This window comes from Amblyomma maculatum, unplaced genomic scaffold, assembly GCF_055883805.1.
Source record: "Amblyomma maculatum isolate TAMU_Amacu unplaced genomic scaffold, ASM5588380v1 scaffold_27, whole genome shotgun sequence".
NCBI classification, from domain to species: domain Eukaryota; kingdom Metazoa; phylum Arthropoda; class Arachnida; order Ixodida; family Ixodidae; genus Amblyomma; species Amblyomma maculatum.
The window spans coordinates 957,763-973,796 of record NW_028146752.1 but is presented as its reverse complement, the minus strand read 5'-3'; the positions used below and the strand labels follow the sequence as shown (position 1 = coordinate 973,796).

The window sequence follows — 16,034 nt, the reverse complement described above, 5'->3', positions numbered from 1 at the left end:
TCAAGGGAATAGAGGCGACGGCGTGCACCTCTCTTTATAGGGTCCGAGCTAGGACCGGTTTCCCCAGTCGGCGGGAGAGAAGAGGGGCAAAAGGGCAGCGCACAGGGAGTGCTGGGAAGTGGTGTGGCCTCGGTTGCCGTGGAATCTGCCCTCTTGTAGAGCCCCTGCATTGCGGGTACCTACTTGAGGAGGCTCTCCTCTGGGCGCTGTGTGCGCAGCGCGAACTCCTCAATCATCCGGCGCTCGTAATCGGGCGGCAAGAACTCGGCGCGGAAGCCATTTGTGAAGTCTGCCATCGACTGGAAGGCCGGTTGACAGCGTCTCCGTCGCGCCGCGCTCCGAACAAGTGCTACGGGAATCACCTGAGCTAGCACTACGTCGTCTGGGAAGCCCAGTGCCGTCTGATAATCCTCGAGCTCTTGCAAGAACTCGTGGACTGACTTCACGTCCGTGTAGCCGGAAAAGGAGGGGACCTCTACATTTATTCGCGGACGCGAGACTGTCGCCGCAGCTGCGGCTTGTTTGGCGTTAGCCACCGAACCGTGCTGACGGGTGAAGACTGACAACATTGCGGTCATGTGCTGCATAAGAGCGGCTGTGTCGGGAACCTGTGGGGGCTCCGCCCTGTCCCTTGCCTCACTCCCGGATGCACCGGCATCCGAAACGGCGGCCCTATCTGCCACGTCTTTTCTCGGCGGCATTGCATTCAACAACTAAGGCCAGCAGGGAGGCGCAGAACAATTGTACGCTTACGACTACCACCTAGCCCGCGTCAGAAGGCTAGTCACAAAGGATAATCGCGGCGACAACACTTCGTAAAACTTACATATGAAAAAAAAAAATACAAATTCAAACACAACCCGCCTGACACTATAAAGCACGCACATAATCCAAAAAAAATTAAAACACTATACAAACACTACTATACTGCATTCCAGCTCATCTACACAAACGATAGCCCTAAACTCTTAATGGCGTAGCGCCTATCACACAGAGGACGCCCGTCGAGAACCTTGCCATGCGCTCCCACGTCGGCAGAGAAATCGTCCAAATGGCTGCTAATTCAACCCCAGTTGGATGCCATTTTGTGGGCAATTCCTCTGCCCGAAGTAGACGCAATACACACACACAGCGGGCCGTGGAAAGAACATTTTTATCTCACTGTCCGTCGGGGGTCAGGGGTCGTCGTCGGGAGAACAGCCAAGCAGCGGCCAGCTGGACATCCAAGAGTGAAGAGTCAAGAGGGGAGAGGCGACGACGTGCGCCTCTCTATATAGGGTCCGAACAGGGACCGGTTTCCCCCGTCGGCGGGAGAAGAGAGGGGCAAAAGGGCAGCGCACAGGGAGTGCTGGTAAGTGGCGCGGCCTTCAAATGGGGCTGGCGCGGTCCCCACAACTCTTAATATTGCAGTGCAGTACTGAGCGAGTACAGTTCAAATCGCAGAAATTATCAGCTTGATCAGCCTTAAGCATTTCAAGGTCTTCAAGCTATTTTGTCAAGGTCAGTTACCGGGATTAATCTATCCTGTCAAGGTCCGCTGCCGTGACTATGTGATGTATTTCCGAGCATCTATCTTTCTCATCAGAATTTTACGTCTAGAAACCCAGGCATACTTCCAGTTGTGCTCTTTCTATTCAGTGATATAGCTTTTGAAAGCAACAGCTTATTCTCGGGACAAGGGTGTTCATTTACAGACACCGCAGTGGTGCCGATCAAGCCTATATCTGAAGTAGTTAGGAGTTTCTTTCTTGTGGCATTCAGTACTCCATCACGCTTGGTGCACGAGGCGAATTTGACAATGGTATTTTGTGGTTTATGTTTGGACGGTACAAGATGACCACGTCGATGGCTTCTTTTGTTATCGAGACTCCAACCTTAGTTCCGAGAGTGGAAACAATGCTAGGCAGACATTCTCCGGGAGACTCCGGTATGCCTTCCAGTTCTAGATTTTGTCTTCAACTGTAGTGCTAAATTTCCGTAAACTCAGTTCTTACTTTTGTGAGCTCCTTCTGAAGGAATAGAATTTTCTCTCTTCAGAGGCTCTAGCTCAGCCTTAAGCAAAGTTATTTCCTTCTCGTGTTTCGCGGTAGCTACCTTATATTGTTCAAAGCCTCTGTTCATAAATGATACAAATTCTGTAAGACTGCTCAAGTCTCTAGTTATGTTTGTCTCCATTACTTCAACCTTGCTGTTGAGCTTGATGAGTAATACTGCTATTTCCTTGATAGTGCCCTTACAAAAATATATGTCGAGTTCCTTTTGAGCTCTTATATGGAGCCTAATGAGTCTAAAGGATCGCTATAAAGACTCGCTGTCTGTTGATCCCGCCCATTAAGGAGGCTATTCATTTTTTAATGAGGCTGAGCTTTAAAGTCCATATCTATATGCACTAAAAAGAAATTTTATAGAACTAACTAAATAAGACTTTTTAATGAGTTGTATACAACTAGTCTTGTAATTTTTCTTAATAACTTGCTCTGTCCACAGCCAGCCCAATTCTATAGAACTTGCTTAGTACGACTTTTGAATGAGTCAACTATATTGAACTTGTTCAGTGCTTCGACTATATGATCTCACCCTGTTTCTAGTCAGAACGAAACCTATAGAAATGTTTCAATAAAACACCTTAATGACTTTATTGCATAAAAGCTATTTCGAGCTTTTATTATATAAGCTCGCTCTGTTTGTAGTCAATCCAAATTCTATAGCATTGGCTTAGTAAGAGTTCCTAATGAGTCAACTGTATTGACTGTATTGAACTTGTTTCGTGCTTTTATTATATGAACACTCTCTGTTTTAAGTCAAAACAAAATCTATAAACACGTTTCGAAAAACTATTTGATGACTGCTTTGTACAGAACTTGTTTTGAGCTTTCATTATATAAACTCGCTTTATTTCTATTCAATCCAAATTCTATAGGATTTACTCGCTAAGATTTCCTAGTGAGTCAAATGTATCGTAAGCATTTTGTTTTCTTACTATATGGGATTTCTCTGTTTTAGTAAAAACGAAGTCTATAGAACGGTTTCAGTAAAACCTTTTAATTAGGCAATTGTATATAAGTTGTTTTGTGCTTTCATTGTACGTACTTTCTCGGTTCGCAGTGAACCTGAATTTTATCAAATTACCTAAATGAGACTTCCTAATGAATCACTTGTACTGAACTTCACAACTGCGAAGTGCCGGGCTAGTTGGTGCTGCATACATATAAACAACAGCGTTGTAAGAACTACGCGAAAACACACTAAAGAAAGTACACATGCAGGCGCCAACAATTGAAATTTTATTTCGCAGCATAGCATATATGTATGTAAACATGCATAAAGGGGTGAAGCTAAGGTGAGGCCCTATAATCAGAGAAGGTCACGTCCCCAAAAGTAAAATCATAAAATTAAAAAAAATGTATAAATATAAATCATAAAAGCAAAATCATAAAATATCGAAAGATTGAAGGCGATAAAATCTACGGTTTGAAAGGCAGGGACAAAAACCAAAATAAAACCCGTTAAAGGAACAGTACATAGCCAACGCGGCGTGTGAAAGCCATCAAAATGGTGGTGGTGAAAAGCTACAATAAGATGGAGGATTAAGGGTGTTGAAAACAAGGGGCAAGCGAAATTCACCGCGCAAATGAGGAGTGTGTTAGCACACCTTATGTTTGTTCTAAAAGGAACTTAAATTTCTTAGAGGTAGTTGAGTTTCCCCTTTAGGTGGCCAGGTGAGGAAACACTTCATGATATCAATGTTCTTGATAAATTAATATTCGGACTCGCAAACATTCACATTACTTAATGGCGCGACCGTAATGTTAACAATTTATTTACGCATAAATAAAACAAGAAGACACAAGCAAGGAGAAAACTATTTATATGACTGAACCGTTGATCAGACGAAATCAGCCCTGGTTTCACCCAGAGTTCTTAGATTTAAGCCCTCTGTCTCCGCCCTTGGCGGGGACGGCAACCAATGAGAAATTAGCCGCCACTTCCCACCAATCGATGGTAAGGGAAAGGAAAATAAAGTTTCCGTCAGCTAATAAAAGAATGGGGAAAGGATATCGGAAAGGATATCGGCTCTGGGCACGGCGAAGTGGCCAGGCGACGATCGCTAACCATGCGACTTGTTTTCATCGTACAGGCCCTGTCCGTCAACGGAGCGCTGTCACCACCTAAGGCTTCGTCGGCAGCAATTGACTTTATCGACAAGCATGCTGGGAACTTTATCATCGCAACGAGCGGTACCATTCCTGCGACCAAGCAAGGCTTCGTGACGTCATCAAATGCAAGCTCTGTAAAAGAAGCATATTGACGAAAACAGCACTCGCCGAAGTCACAGACGAAAAAGAAAAACAAAACATAAACACATTGACGTTTCGGCACCGCTACAGGTGCCTTGTTCACAATGGAAATGAAACGAGATGGGCCGTTGCTTATGAAATTAAAGTGCTGCGTACAAAGTGCATGCACAGGGTGGTCCACTCTAAGTGCGAACACGGCTCCGCGTGGCCGCACTCCGCGAAGCGCCAGCGGATCCGGCGCGTTCGCGCATCGAAGCAAAGCCGCGCAGGCGCACAGGGGCCCGGGGGAGGAGCTTCGTGTCGTCTGCTATCGCGCTGGCGCAAGCGATGCAATGCAATGCAAGCGAGCAATGCAACTGAGGTGCGCTCCAGAGCTGTAGCAGGCGGCTTCCCGAAGGTCTTCCCCCGGGCCCCTGTGCGTCTGCGCGGCTTTGCTTCGGTGCGCGAACGCGCCGGATCCGCTGGCACTCCGCGGAGCGCGGCCACGCGGAGCCGTGTTCGCACTTAGAGTGGACCACCCTGTACATCTCGGGTAGATTTCCCCGCATCCTGTTTATCGCTTGTCATTTGGATGTGTAATGATGCCTTGAGTAGGCGGGTAGATAACAGTTTTTCCCTTTCAAGTATCTGCGCGGAATCCCAGTCAATCAGGTGGCCCGTGTCTTGATTGTGCTCTGCTAGAGCGTTAGAAGTCACTTTTTTGTTCTTTACGTAGGTGTTCCTTCAATCGTCTTCTGAAGTCGCCAGTTTCGCCTATGTAGGAAGCGCTGCAATCTTTGCAAGGAATCTTGCAGACGACGCCAGGGTAGCTTGTCTTTTCCAAAGGGTCTTTGACCCGTACCAGATGATTTCGGAGCTTGCTGGATGGTACATGGGACACTTTAATTCGGGCCTTCAGGATTTGCTCAAGCCCAAGAAAAACACGTCGTGAACTGAGCCACATACGGAAGTTCAGTTCAGTTCAGTTTTATTCCTTAAAGGCCCCCATTTCAGGGGGTGTTACATAAGGGGTGGGATTACATTTGTAGTGAGGAAAACAAACAGCGATGGTAATTTAACATTGAAGGTGATCTGTTACGCGTTCTTGAAAAGCAGATGTTGAAGCGATGGCGACGATGTCATGGGGTAGGCCGTTCCAGTCCGTGGCTGCTCGAAGAAACAACGAAGCTGAAAACGTAGCAGTGCGTGATAGTGGGCGGGCAACTTGAAGGGGATGACTGGTGCGGTGAGATATGCGTGATGCGGCGGTGATATACGGTGCTTGATTGAGAGGAGAATAAAAGCATTTGTGATAAAGGGTGAGGCTAGCAATGCGACGACGTAAAGAGAGGGGTGGCAGTCCGGATGTAGCTTTCAAGGATGAAACACTGACGTCATATGAGTATGAGGAATGAATGAATCGGGCAGCACGATTCTGCACAGCTTCCAATGCGGTGATTAGATATGCTTGATGTGGGCTCCAGATGGGGGATGCATATTCTAATTTGGGTCTTATAAGTGATTTATACGCGAGCAATTTAACATGTGGTGGGGCAAGACGAAGGTGACGTTTTAGAAAACCGAGTGTTTTGTTTGATGCTGAAATGATGTTACCGACATGAACCTGCCATGATAGATTAGAAGAGAGAGTGACTCCTAGATATTTATATGATTGTACTTGCTCAATCTGTGTGTTAGAAATTGAATAATGAAAGAGATATGGATTGTGACGACGAGTGAAGGACATGAGCTTACATTTACTAGGATTGAGGGACATTATCCAGTTATTACACCAATTTAGTACGTTGTTAAGCTCTGTCTGAAGAGTGTATTGATCGTGACAGTTATTAATGGTGCGGTAAATAACACAATCATCTTCGAAAATTCGAATACTACAGGAAACATGCAGGGGAAAGTCGTTAATATATATTAAGAATGGGAGGGGACCGAGGACAGAACCTTGTGGGACGCCTGAAGTAATCGGGAGAGATGTAGACAGATGGCCGTTAAGATAGACTCACTGAGAACGGTTAGTTAGGAATTCTTCAATCCATTTGAGAATATTAGGGGGTAGGTTCAGCTTTGAGAGTTTTAGTAATAGCCGGCGGTGGGGAACCTTATCAAAAGCTTTGGCGAAATCAAGAAAGATGGTGTCGGTCTGCATATTACGGTCTAGATTAGTGTGCAAGTCGTGAAGGAAAAGCGCTAGTTGGGTTTCGCAAGAGAGGCCCTTACGAAACCCGTGTTGTGAAGGGTGAAAAAAATGGTTTCGGTCCAAGAAGTTTACGATTTGTGAGTAGATGACATGTTCCATGATTTTACAAGGCACACTAGTCAATGAAATGGGGCGGTAATTCAAGGGCGAGTCTCTGTTACCTGATTTGTAGACTGGAACGACCTTCCCCGTTTTCCAATCAAGAGGCAAAATTCCTGAGGAGAGTGACTGTGAGAAAATGAGACATAAATATGATGCACAAATTGATTCCACATTTTTCAATAGTTTTGAATTAATCAAGTTCATACCAGCTGATGATGAAAGTTTCATTTTATGAATTATGGATGAAATGCCTTCTTCGACGAACGTGACTGCCGGCATTAGGGTTTCTAAGTTAAAGGGTGGTAATTGGGAAGGTGCGTCGAGTTCGGTAGTGAACACAGATGTGAATGCATGGTTAAATATTTCTGCGCAATCATGGTCAGTCACCGCTTCATGTGAATCATTCGTCAGTTTAATATCGGGAGGATGTGTTGGGTTTAAAACTTGCCAAAATTGCTTGGGGTTTCTTATAAGTAAGTTTGGTAAGTCATTGGGATAAAATGAGTACTTGGCGTTACGAACAGAAAGTAGGTATGATTTTTCGGCCTCGAAGTATTTTTCCCATGCGGCAGGCATGTCGTTTCGTTTGGCGGTACGAAACGATCGTTTCTTTTTGTTTTCGAGTCGTTTTAAGTGCTGGGTAAACCATGGTTTATGGCGATTAGTATGAAAGATAATCCTTGGTACGAACATATTAGTGAGATGATTTAATTTGTTATTGAATATCAGCCAGTTTTCATGAATTGAGCGAGTGTGAAATGCGGATACGTATTCAGGAAAAAAGGTGTTAAGTTCTTCAGTTATTGCATTATAGTTACCCTTATCGTAGAGTTGTATCGTTTTATCGGATGTCTGTTTTTGAGTCGAGGTAAATGAGAATAAAGCATGCATGACTTTGTGATCGCTGATTTCAGGAAGGTAACTGATGGATGATACATTCTCGGGGCTGCTTGTTAGTATCAGGTCGAGCGTGTTTGCTGATTCTCGTGAGACACGGGTTGGTTGGGAAATTAATTGAGTGAGGTTAAAATTTAAACAGACATCGATGAAGTTCTTCGCCTCTGCATGACACGTTATTGTGGAACTAGCTATGTTCTGCCAATCAATATCCGGGTAGTTAAAATCACCAAAGAGAAGAATACGGGCATTTGGATGTGTGAAAAGTTTATGAAGGATGTTGTTCAGATGACGTGGGAAGTCTGGATTAGCCTGGGGGGGGCCTGTAGCAAACGCCAAGCAGAACTGTTACGGGGGGAGCGCGACAGATGAGCCATATGGCTTCAATGTCGGATGCGACGTCAACAACAGAGCATGATATGCCTCGATGAATGGCAACGAGAACACCGCCCCTCGTTTGCCTTTTCGATCGTTTCGATACACTTCGTAGTTGGGTAAATCGGCCAAAATTTCCGCATCCGTTACGTCACTATTTAGCCACGTTTCTGTTAGTATGTTGCTCCCGGATGACGACATGATGTTTGATATGAGTTCGCGCTTTGGAAGAAGACTACGGATGTTAGTGAATATTGTCGAAAACGAGAGAACATTGTGCGGTGGAGCGGGTCGACGATTTGTTAAAGTTTTGTGACGGGGCTATGCTATTTCCTTAACGGCTTGGGATGATGCGTCAAATACGTAGCGTTTTGAGCCGATGTGCAGGGTTTTGAAGCGCAAGGAGTACTTGTTAGAATTGGCAAACGCTAGCAACTGTTTACGCGCGTGTCGAACGGTGCGGGAGAAGTCCTCTCCGATACTGTAGTTTGTGTCTTTCAATTTACGGCCATTTGATAACAGTGCGTCTTTGGTTTTATGAGATAGGAATTTTACGATTACGGGACGAATTCGGTCGGCTGAATGATTTCCGAGGCGATGCGCTCTTTCAATGTCGTTAGGTTCCAAGGTTATATCAAGATTATTGCGGCAAACATCAATGACTAGTTTTTCTGACTCAGCCCACGTTTCAGCGCTAGCAGGATCAGGGATGCCATAGAAAATAAGGTTATTCCGACGTGATTGGTTTTCCGCGTCATCCAGGCGTGTTTCTAGTTCTTTAATCTTTTTAGCTTGGTCGATTGTGGTTGACTGCATTATTTCAATATCGTTTTTGAGGTGAAGAAGTGTTTGGTAATGCGTTTCGAGATCGGCCATTCGTTTGTCTAGGCTTGCTATGGTTTGATCTGCTGTGTTCAGCTGTGTTTTGAGGCCCTGTATTCCCGTAATCAACAGGGTCTGTCCCGCGTTTAGCTTCTGTAGTTCAGCGAGCACAGCAGCGTTGCCCTCAGGACCAGGGTTAGTATCAACGTCACCTGATAGCATAAGCAAGGAATGAATTACGTGAGCACACTCAACGGCAATGGCGACACAGCATTGCGGGCTCGGAAACTGCACCAAGATATAATTACTGGATTTTTTAGCGAAGAGGGCATACGGTGTACTGACCTGCATCGCAAAGGTAAGCGGATTAGGTGGCTGCGCTGTGGTGCAGTCACCGAGCCCACGAAGCGGTGTCAGCGGGTGAAGCTCTTTTATACATGTTGGCATTGTTGCTGATGTCGATGTGGCCATCCATGGTACTGTGATTTCCGGTGTGTGCAGCTCCTCTGGCGGCATATCCAGTAGGGACGAGCACTCGCCGGGCGGTGGATGGCAGGAGTCAGGGTCATCTCCAGTGTACGGCAGTGCGCACACCGATGACGCCCCCGTAGACAGGCCTGCCAGGGACGGCAGCAGCAGGCTGGCAAATGCGAGGACGGTCGTCTGCATCGCAAAAGTTAAGCGGATTAGGTGGCTGCGCTGTGGTGCAGTCACCGAGCCCACGAAGCGGTGTCAGCGGGTGAAGCTCTTTCATACATATTGGCATTGTTGCTGATGTCGATGTGGCCATCCATGGTACTGTGATTTCCGGTGTGTGCAGCTCCTCTGGCGGCATATCCAGTAGGGACGAGCACTCGCCGGGCGGTGGATGACAGGAGTCAGGGTCATCTCCAGTGTACGGCAGTGCGCACACCGATGACGCTCCCGTAGACAGGGCTGCCAGGGACAGCAGCAGCAGGCTGGCAAATGCGAGGACGGTCGTCTGCATCGCAAAAGTTAAGCGGATTAGGTGGCTGCGCTGTGGTGCAGTCACCGAGCCCACGAAGCGGTGTCAGCGGGTGAAGCTCTTTTATACATGTTGGCATTGTTGCTGATGTCGATGTGGCCATCCATGGTACTGTGATTTCCGGTGTGTGCAGCTCCTCTGGCGGCATATCCAGTAGGGTCGAGCACTCGCCGGGCGGTGGATGGCAGGAGCCAGGGTCATCTCCAGTGTACGGCAGTGCGCACACCGATGACGCCCCCGTAGACAGGCCTGCCAGGGACGGCAGCAGCAGGCTGGCAAATGCGAGGACGGTCGTCTGCATCGCAAAGGTAAGCGGATTAGGAGGCTGCGCTGTGGTGCAGTCACCGAGCCCACCTTAAAGAAAACGGATACCCTTCCCAAGTCCTCCGTTCGCAAGAACTACGCGCTGCAGCCCCTCCAACCGGAGAAAGAAGAGAAAAGAAAAAGCGTGCTGTCATTTCTTATGCCCAGGGCGTCAGCGAAACCTTATACAGGATATATATTCGCTGCCTACGACGTCCAAGTGTCCCATGTACCATCCAGCAAACTCCGAAATCATCTGGTACGGGTCAAAGACCCTTTGGAGAAGACAAGCTACCCTGGCGTCGTCTGCAAGATTCCTTGCAAAGATTGCAGCGCTTCCTACATAGGCGAAACTGGCGACTTCAGAAGACGATTGAAGGAACACCTACGTAAAGAACAAAAAAGTGCCTTCTAACGCTCTAGCAGAGCACAATCAAGACACGGGCCACCTGATTTACTGGGATTCCGCGCAGATACTTGAAAGGGAAAAACTGTTATCTACCCGGCTACTCAAGGCATCATTACACATCCAAATGACAAGCTATAAACAGGACGCGGGGAAATCTACCCGAGATGTACATGCACTTTGTACGCAACACTTTAACTTATAAGCAACGGCCCATCTCGTTTCATTTCCATTGTGAACAAGGCACCCGTAGCGGTGCCGATACGTCAATGTGTTTATGTTTTGTTTTTCTTTTTCGTCTGTGACTTCGGCGAGTGCTGTTTTCGTCAATATGCTAAATTTCCCTTGCCGGACGGGTTTCCGTCGAATCCTCAACTGTATAAAAGAAGCAGCCCACCTGACTTCAATCAGTAGGCAGGCCAGGCGACGATCGCTAATCATGCGACTTGCTTTCATCATACAGGTCAGTTATAGCTCCTTAATCCGTAGTGTCGATAGATATTTAATTGCTCTGGCGTGCCCTCACACTTGTTTCGAAATTGTATACATGAGTGTTTTTATTCCTGTAGACTTATTCTGTGTGGTGATGTTGAAGAAAACCCGGGACCATCGGTCGAAGAAAGGCTACAGACGCTAGTGAATGGTCAACAGGCCATAAGAGCTGATATTGCTGACTTGACAACTTGCCTTGAAACTACGGAAAAAAGGGTAACATGTATTGAAGTTAGGCTGGCTAATCTGGAGCAGAAATCCGAAAATATTCCTACAGCGCCACTTCTGATGTCTAAACGATCATTGATAAAATGCAAGAGGCTCAAAGGGTAGAACACACAAAGTTAGCCAACTTGGAAAAACCGTAGCCTTATTGTTTTTGGCGTTGAAGGCAGTTCCGGTGAGCCGGAATCGTCTTTGCGCAGCAAGGTTATGAAAGAAATATTTGAATATACGCTCAATGGTAAAATGCACGTCTATTAGCCGCATTCACAGATTTGGGAAACATTCACCTAAAAGACCGATTACTGTGCGCTTTGAAGATTATAGAGAAAAAGAGGCGATTCAGCGCAATGCTTGGAAGCCGAAAGGATTCGGCATGTCCGTCCGAAATGACTACAGCGCACCGACTCTCCGAAAGCGCAAGCTTCTCTGGCAGAGCGCAAAGAGCGAAAAAGACGAAGGGAAGAACTTATTTCATGATAACTTACTTCACTTATTTCAGTGTTGACGACCAATTTTACATATGGGATGACAACACCATGTCTCGTCAAGCGCTACCAAAAAAAGCAACCTCCTTGCCTGATAGCTAGTAACAAAGCTGAATCAAGATCGTGCTGAATGTTAGAAGCATAGCAAACAAAACTTACGCATTTGAGACATTTTTGATTTCATGTGGTCTCCATATTTGTGTGATCACTGAGACCTGGCTGCACGACGATATACATGATCATGAAATCGTGTCACCGGGGTATCCCCTGTATCGGCGTGACAGAGGCGCACGTGGTCGCGGTGTAGCAGTTGTTACGTTGATGTTACTGTCTGTGAACAAATTGCTATGCATGAAAGTCTTTTGTTGAATATGTGCTTATTCGGAGTACATTTTTTTTTTCTTGTGCGGTATATCGTCCTCCAGACGCTGATGACATTTTCCTGGACCCTTTATACGACCGCCTCCTAAAGTTGGCCAGAAAGAATCACGGGGGATTTCAACCTGCCTTCGATTTATTTGAACTCCTTGAATTATGGAATTTCCAGATCATATGATGTTTTATTTGAACTTAGAACAGCGTATTTGTGAATTCACTCGTGGCACCGCGATTCTGGATCTTTTATTCATCACTGAGTTGTTTCATGGATCAGAGATTCCAGTAGAACAAGGCATTTCTGACCACACGTGGATATTTTTACGGTGGTTCTTACAAAATCAAACGCGACAGCAAGAAAGACAGAGTAGTCAGAGACTTATCCAGGGCTAATATGATTTTACAAGAATTGATCACTTGGATATCCAGTTTGACAACGTGGTGAAGAATGTTGGCATTTCTTGGCAAACGTTTTGCAACGCCATCAGATTTCGTGTTAACAGCTATGTGCCCTCGTAGCCGACTTCAGTCCCTGGATTACCCGTAACATTATCCATACGAAACGAAGATGAAGCGACTAAGGACACAAGACAACACGAAAATTGCATGCTTCCATGAACTAAGGCAAGAGTTACTAGCAAAAGTTAGGGATTTTGGTCATCGTCTTCCTGACTTCATAAAGAGCGACGTCAGAAAATTCTGGCGTCACCTAAATGAAAGCAAAGAGAAAATTAAGAAAATTAAAATTGTAGATACAACTATAACTGCTCCCACTGGAATCACTGAACATTTTAACGTTTACTTTCAGAGTGTGTTCACTGCCGCAGAGCAATTCAGGGTTCAGAACACACATTTAGCACAAGTGAAGTCGTGGTTTCTCGAGAAACTCGACAATAAAACAACATTCTGGTCCTGATGGTATACAGAATTCTTTTCTGCTACGGTACGCGCAATAACTATCTCCGTTCTTGACAGATATCTTTAACTTATCACTTGCCACAGGAGAAATACCACACGACTGGACAGAAGCACGTGTCGTTCTCCTGTTTACAAAAACGGTGATCGTTTGTCTGTATGAAATCACCGCCCCATTTCATGTCATTGCCACCTACATCTGGAAATTCTTAGAAAGCCGCAAACTGCTATCACCTGCTAAATTTGCATTCGTTACAGCAAGTTATTATGCACCCTTTATGTTTTTTAGTAGGACAGTACAGCTAGGTATCGAGGTTTCGCTGATGACAAATTAACATGCTCCTACAGCTGATCTCGGTGGGGGGTAAGTAGGCATGGCAACGAAGCAAATAGTGCAAAATGTTTCAGTGGCCTTGAAGGATAGTGATGGCAATGCAAGGTATAACGTTGCATTGAGGTCCCTCCTAAAACGTCCCCTCCACTCTCTGAATTTGGGTGGCCCACCCAACCGTCCATAGAGACTTCACCCACCCTCCAAACTCGCAGCCCACCGGCAAATCTGATTTTGATAAATGGATGCTGAGAGGACGAAAAACAATATGTCGCTGGAAAAGCGGAAAGTTCCTGTTAAATTTTGGCCACCTGGATTTAACATGAAGACATGGCATTTCGCCTATATTGAAACGCGGCCGCTTTGTTAAACGAAGTTGCTTCCAAACACGAAGCGAAAAAAAAAACGAACGCTAGAGCTGAACGAGGAAGCAACGAAAGCAAACTGTGAAAAGCGCAGGTCAGCCAGACTTTTGTTGATGCCGCGCGGCGCGGACGTGCGAGCCTCAAATTATCAACGAACGGCGAGACTGTGCCTCCGGCGCGTCAATGAACTTTTGAAGTCGTACTTTTCCCGCTGCCGCCTCTCCCGCGCTGTACGCAAAAAAAAAAAGAAAAAAAAAAGAAGGAAGGAAGCGCATTGTTACAACGAAGTGCGTTTGTAGATGTACCAGCCTAAGCTGTACGAAAACCTGCGATCAACTACGGTCGCCGCACAGGGATGGGTCCATCTCTTCTGTAACCAGTAAATAAAGCAGCGGTTTGTTTCTCCCAATTGAAGCGATTAACGCGCTCTGTTTGAAAAAACGAAATCGTTGCGAAAAATGCTTCCAGCATATGGTCTACCAGACTTGGTCGTGTCAGATAATGGCACATCTTTTGCAAGTAGATAAATACAGTCTTTGCTGAACCTAAATGGTATACGCTACATGTATACAGCTCCGTACCACCTGGCAAGCAACGGAAGGGCAGAGCGTATGATCCGTGAACTGAGGTGTGCATTACGGAAACCGAAACAGGGCAGCGTGTGCCCTGTGGAACTGGGTGGAAATCGAAGTGATGCCGTCTCTGCAATCGTGTACTGTAATCGAGAAGTTGCGAAAAATGCTCCCAGCATATGGACTACCAGACTTGGTCGTGTCAGATAATGGCACATCTTTTGCAAGTAGATAAATGCAGTCTTTCCTGAACCTAAATGGCATATGCTACATGTATACAGCTCCGTACCACCTGGCAAGCAACGGAAGGCCAAAGCGTATGATCCGTGAGCTGCCGTGTGCATTACGGAAACCGAAACAGGGCAGCGTGTGCCCTGTCGAACTGGGTGGAAATCGAAGTGATGCCGTCTCTGCAATCGTGTACTGCAATCGAGAAGTTGCGAAAAATGCTTCCAGCATATGGACTACCAGACTTGGTCGTGTCAGATAATGGCACATCTTTTGCAAGTAGATAAATGCAGTCTTTACTGAACCTAAGTGGTATACGCTACATGTATACAGCTCCGTACCACCCGGCAAGCAACGGAAGGGCGGAGCGTATGATCCGTGAGCTGCCGTGTGCATTACGGAAACCGAAACAGGGCAGCGTGTGCCCTGTCGAACTGGGTGGAAATCGAAGTGATGCCGTCTCTGCAATCGTGTACTGTAATCGAGAATTGGCGAAAAATGCTTCCAGCATATGGACTACCAGACTTGGTCGTGTCAGATAATGGCACATCTTTTGCAAGTAGATAAATCCAGTCTTTCCTGAACCTAACTGGTATGCGCTACATGTATACAGCTCCGTACCACCCGGCAAGCAACGGAAGGGCAGAGCGTATGATCCGTGAGCTGACGTGTGCATTACGGAAACCGAAACAGGGCAGCGTGTGCCCTGTCGAACTGGGTGGAAATCGAAGTGACGCCGTCACTGCAATCGTGTACTGTAATCGAGAAGTTGCGAAAAATGCTTCCAGCATATGGACTACTAGACTTGGTCGTGTCAGATAATGGCACATCTTTTGCAAGTAGATAAATGCAGTCTTTCCTGAACCTAAATGGTATACGCTACATGTATACAGCTCCGTACCACCCGGCAAGCAACGGAAGGGCGGAGCGTATGATCCGTGAGCTGCCGTGTGCATAACGGAAACCGAAACAGGGCAGCGTGTGCCCTGTCGAACTCGGTGGAAATCGAAGTGATGCCGTCTCTGCAATCGTGTACTGTAATCGAGAAGTTGCGAAAAATGCTTCCAGCATATGGACTACCAGACTTGGTCGTGTCAGATAATGGCACATCTTTTGCAAGTAGATAAATGTAGTCTTTCCTGAACCTAAATGGTATACGCTACATGTATACAGCTCCGTACCATCCGGCAAGCAACGGAACGGCGGAGCGTATGATCCGTGAGCTGCCGTGTGCATTATGAAAACCGAAACAGGGCAGCGTGTGCCCTGTCGAACTGGATGGAAATCGAAGTGATGCCGTCTCTGCAATCGTGTACTGTAATCGAGAAGTTGCGAAAAATGCTTCCAGCATATGGTCTACCAGACTTGGTCGTGTCAGATAATGGCACATCTTTTGCAAGTAGATAAATGCAGTCTTTGCTGAACCTAAATGGTATACGCTACATGTATACAGCTCCGTACCACCTGGCAAGCAACGGAAGGGCAGAGCGTATGATCCGTGAACTGACGTGTGCATTACGGAAATCGAAACAGGACAGCGTGTGCCCTGTCGAACTGGGTGGAAATCGAAGTGATGCCGTCTCTGCAATCGTGTACTGTAATCGAGAAGTTGCGAAAAATGCTTCCAGCATATGGACTACCAG

The 16,034-nt window shown here is 46.4% G+C and overlaps 1 protein-coding gene across 2 annotated transcripts; it reads right to left on the bottom strand.

Annotated features, from left to right (window-relative positions):
- Positions 1-8,187: 8,187 nt before the first annotated feature.
- Positions 8,188-10,039, bottom strand: LOC146170925 (uncharacterized). Of its 2 annotated transcripts, XM_084586703.1 has the most exons (2): positions 9,691-10,039; positions 8,188-9,382 (listed from the first exon to the last, which is right to left on the bottom strand). In XM_084586703.1, the coding sequence occupies exons 1-2, from the start codon at positions 9,993-9,995 to the stop codon at positions 8,188-8,190; spliced, it is 1,500 nt and encodes a 499-aa protein (XP_084442829.1). In that variant the 5' UTR covers positions 9,996-10,039. The 2 variants fall into 2 exon arrangements, with proteins under 2 accessions (XP_084442829.1, XP_084442828.1); XM_084586702.1 differs by lacking the exon at positions 9,691-10,039 and having other exon boundaries at positions 8,188-9,377.
- Positions 10,040-16,034: the final 5,995 nt, after the last annotated feature.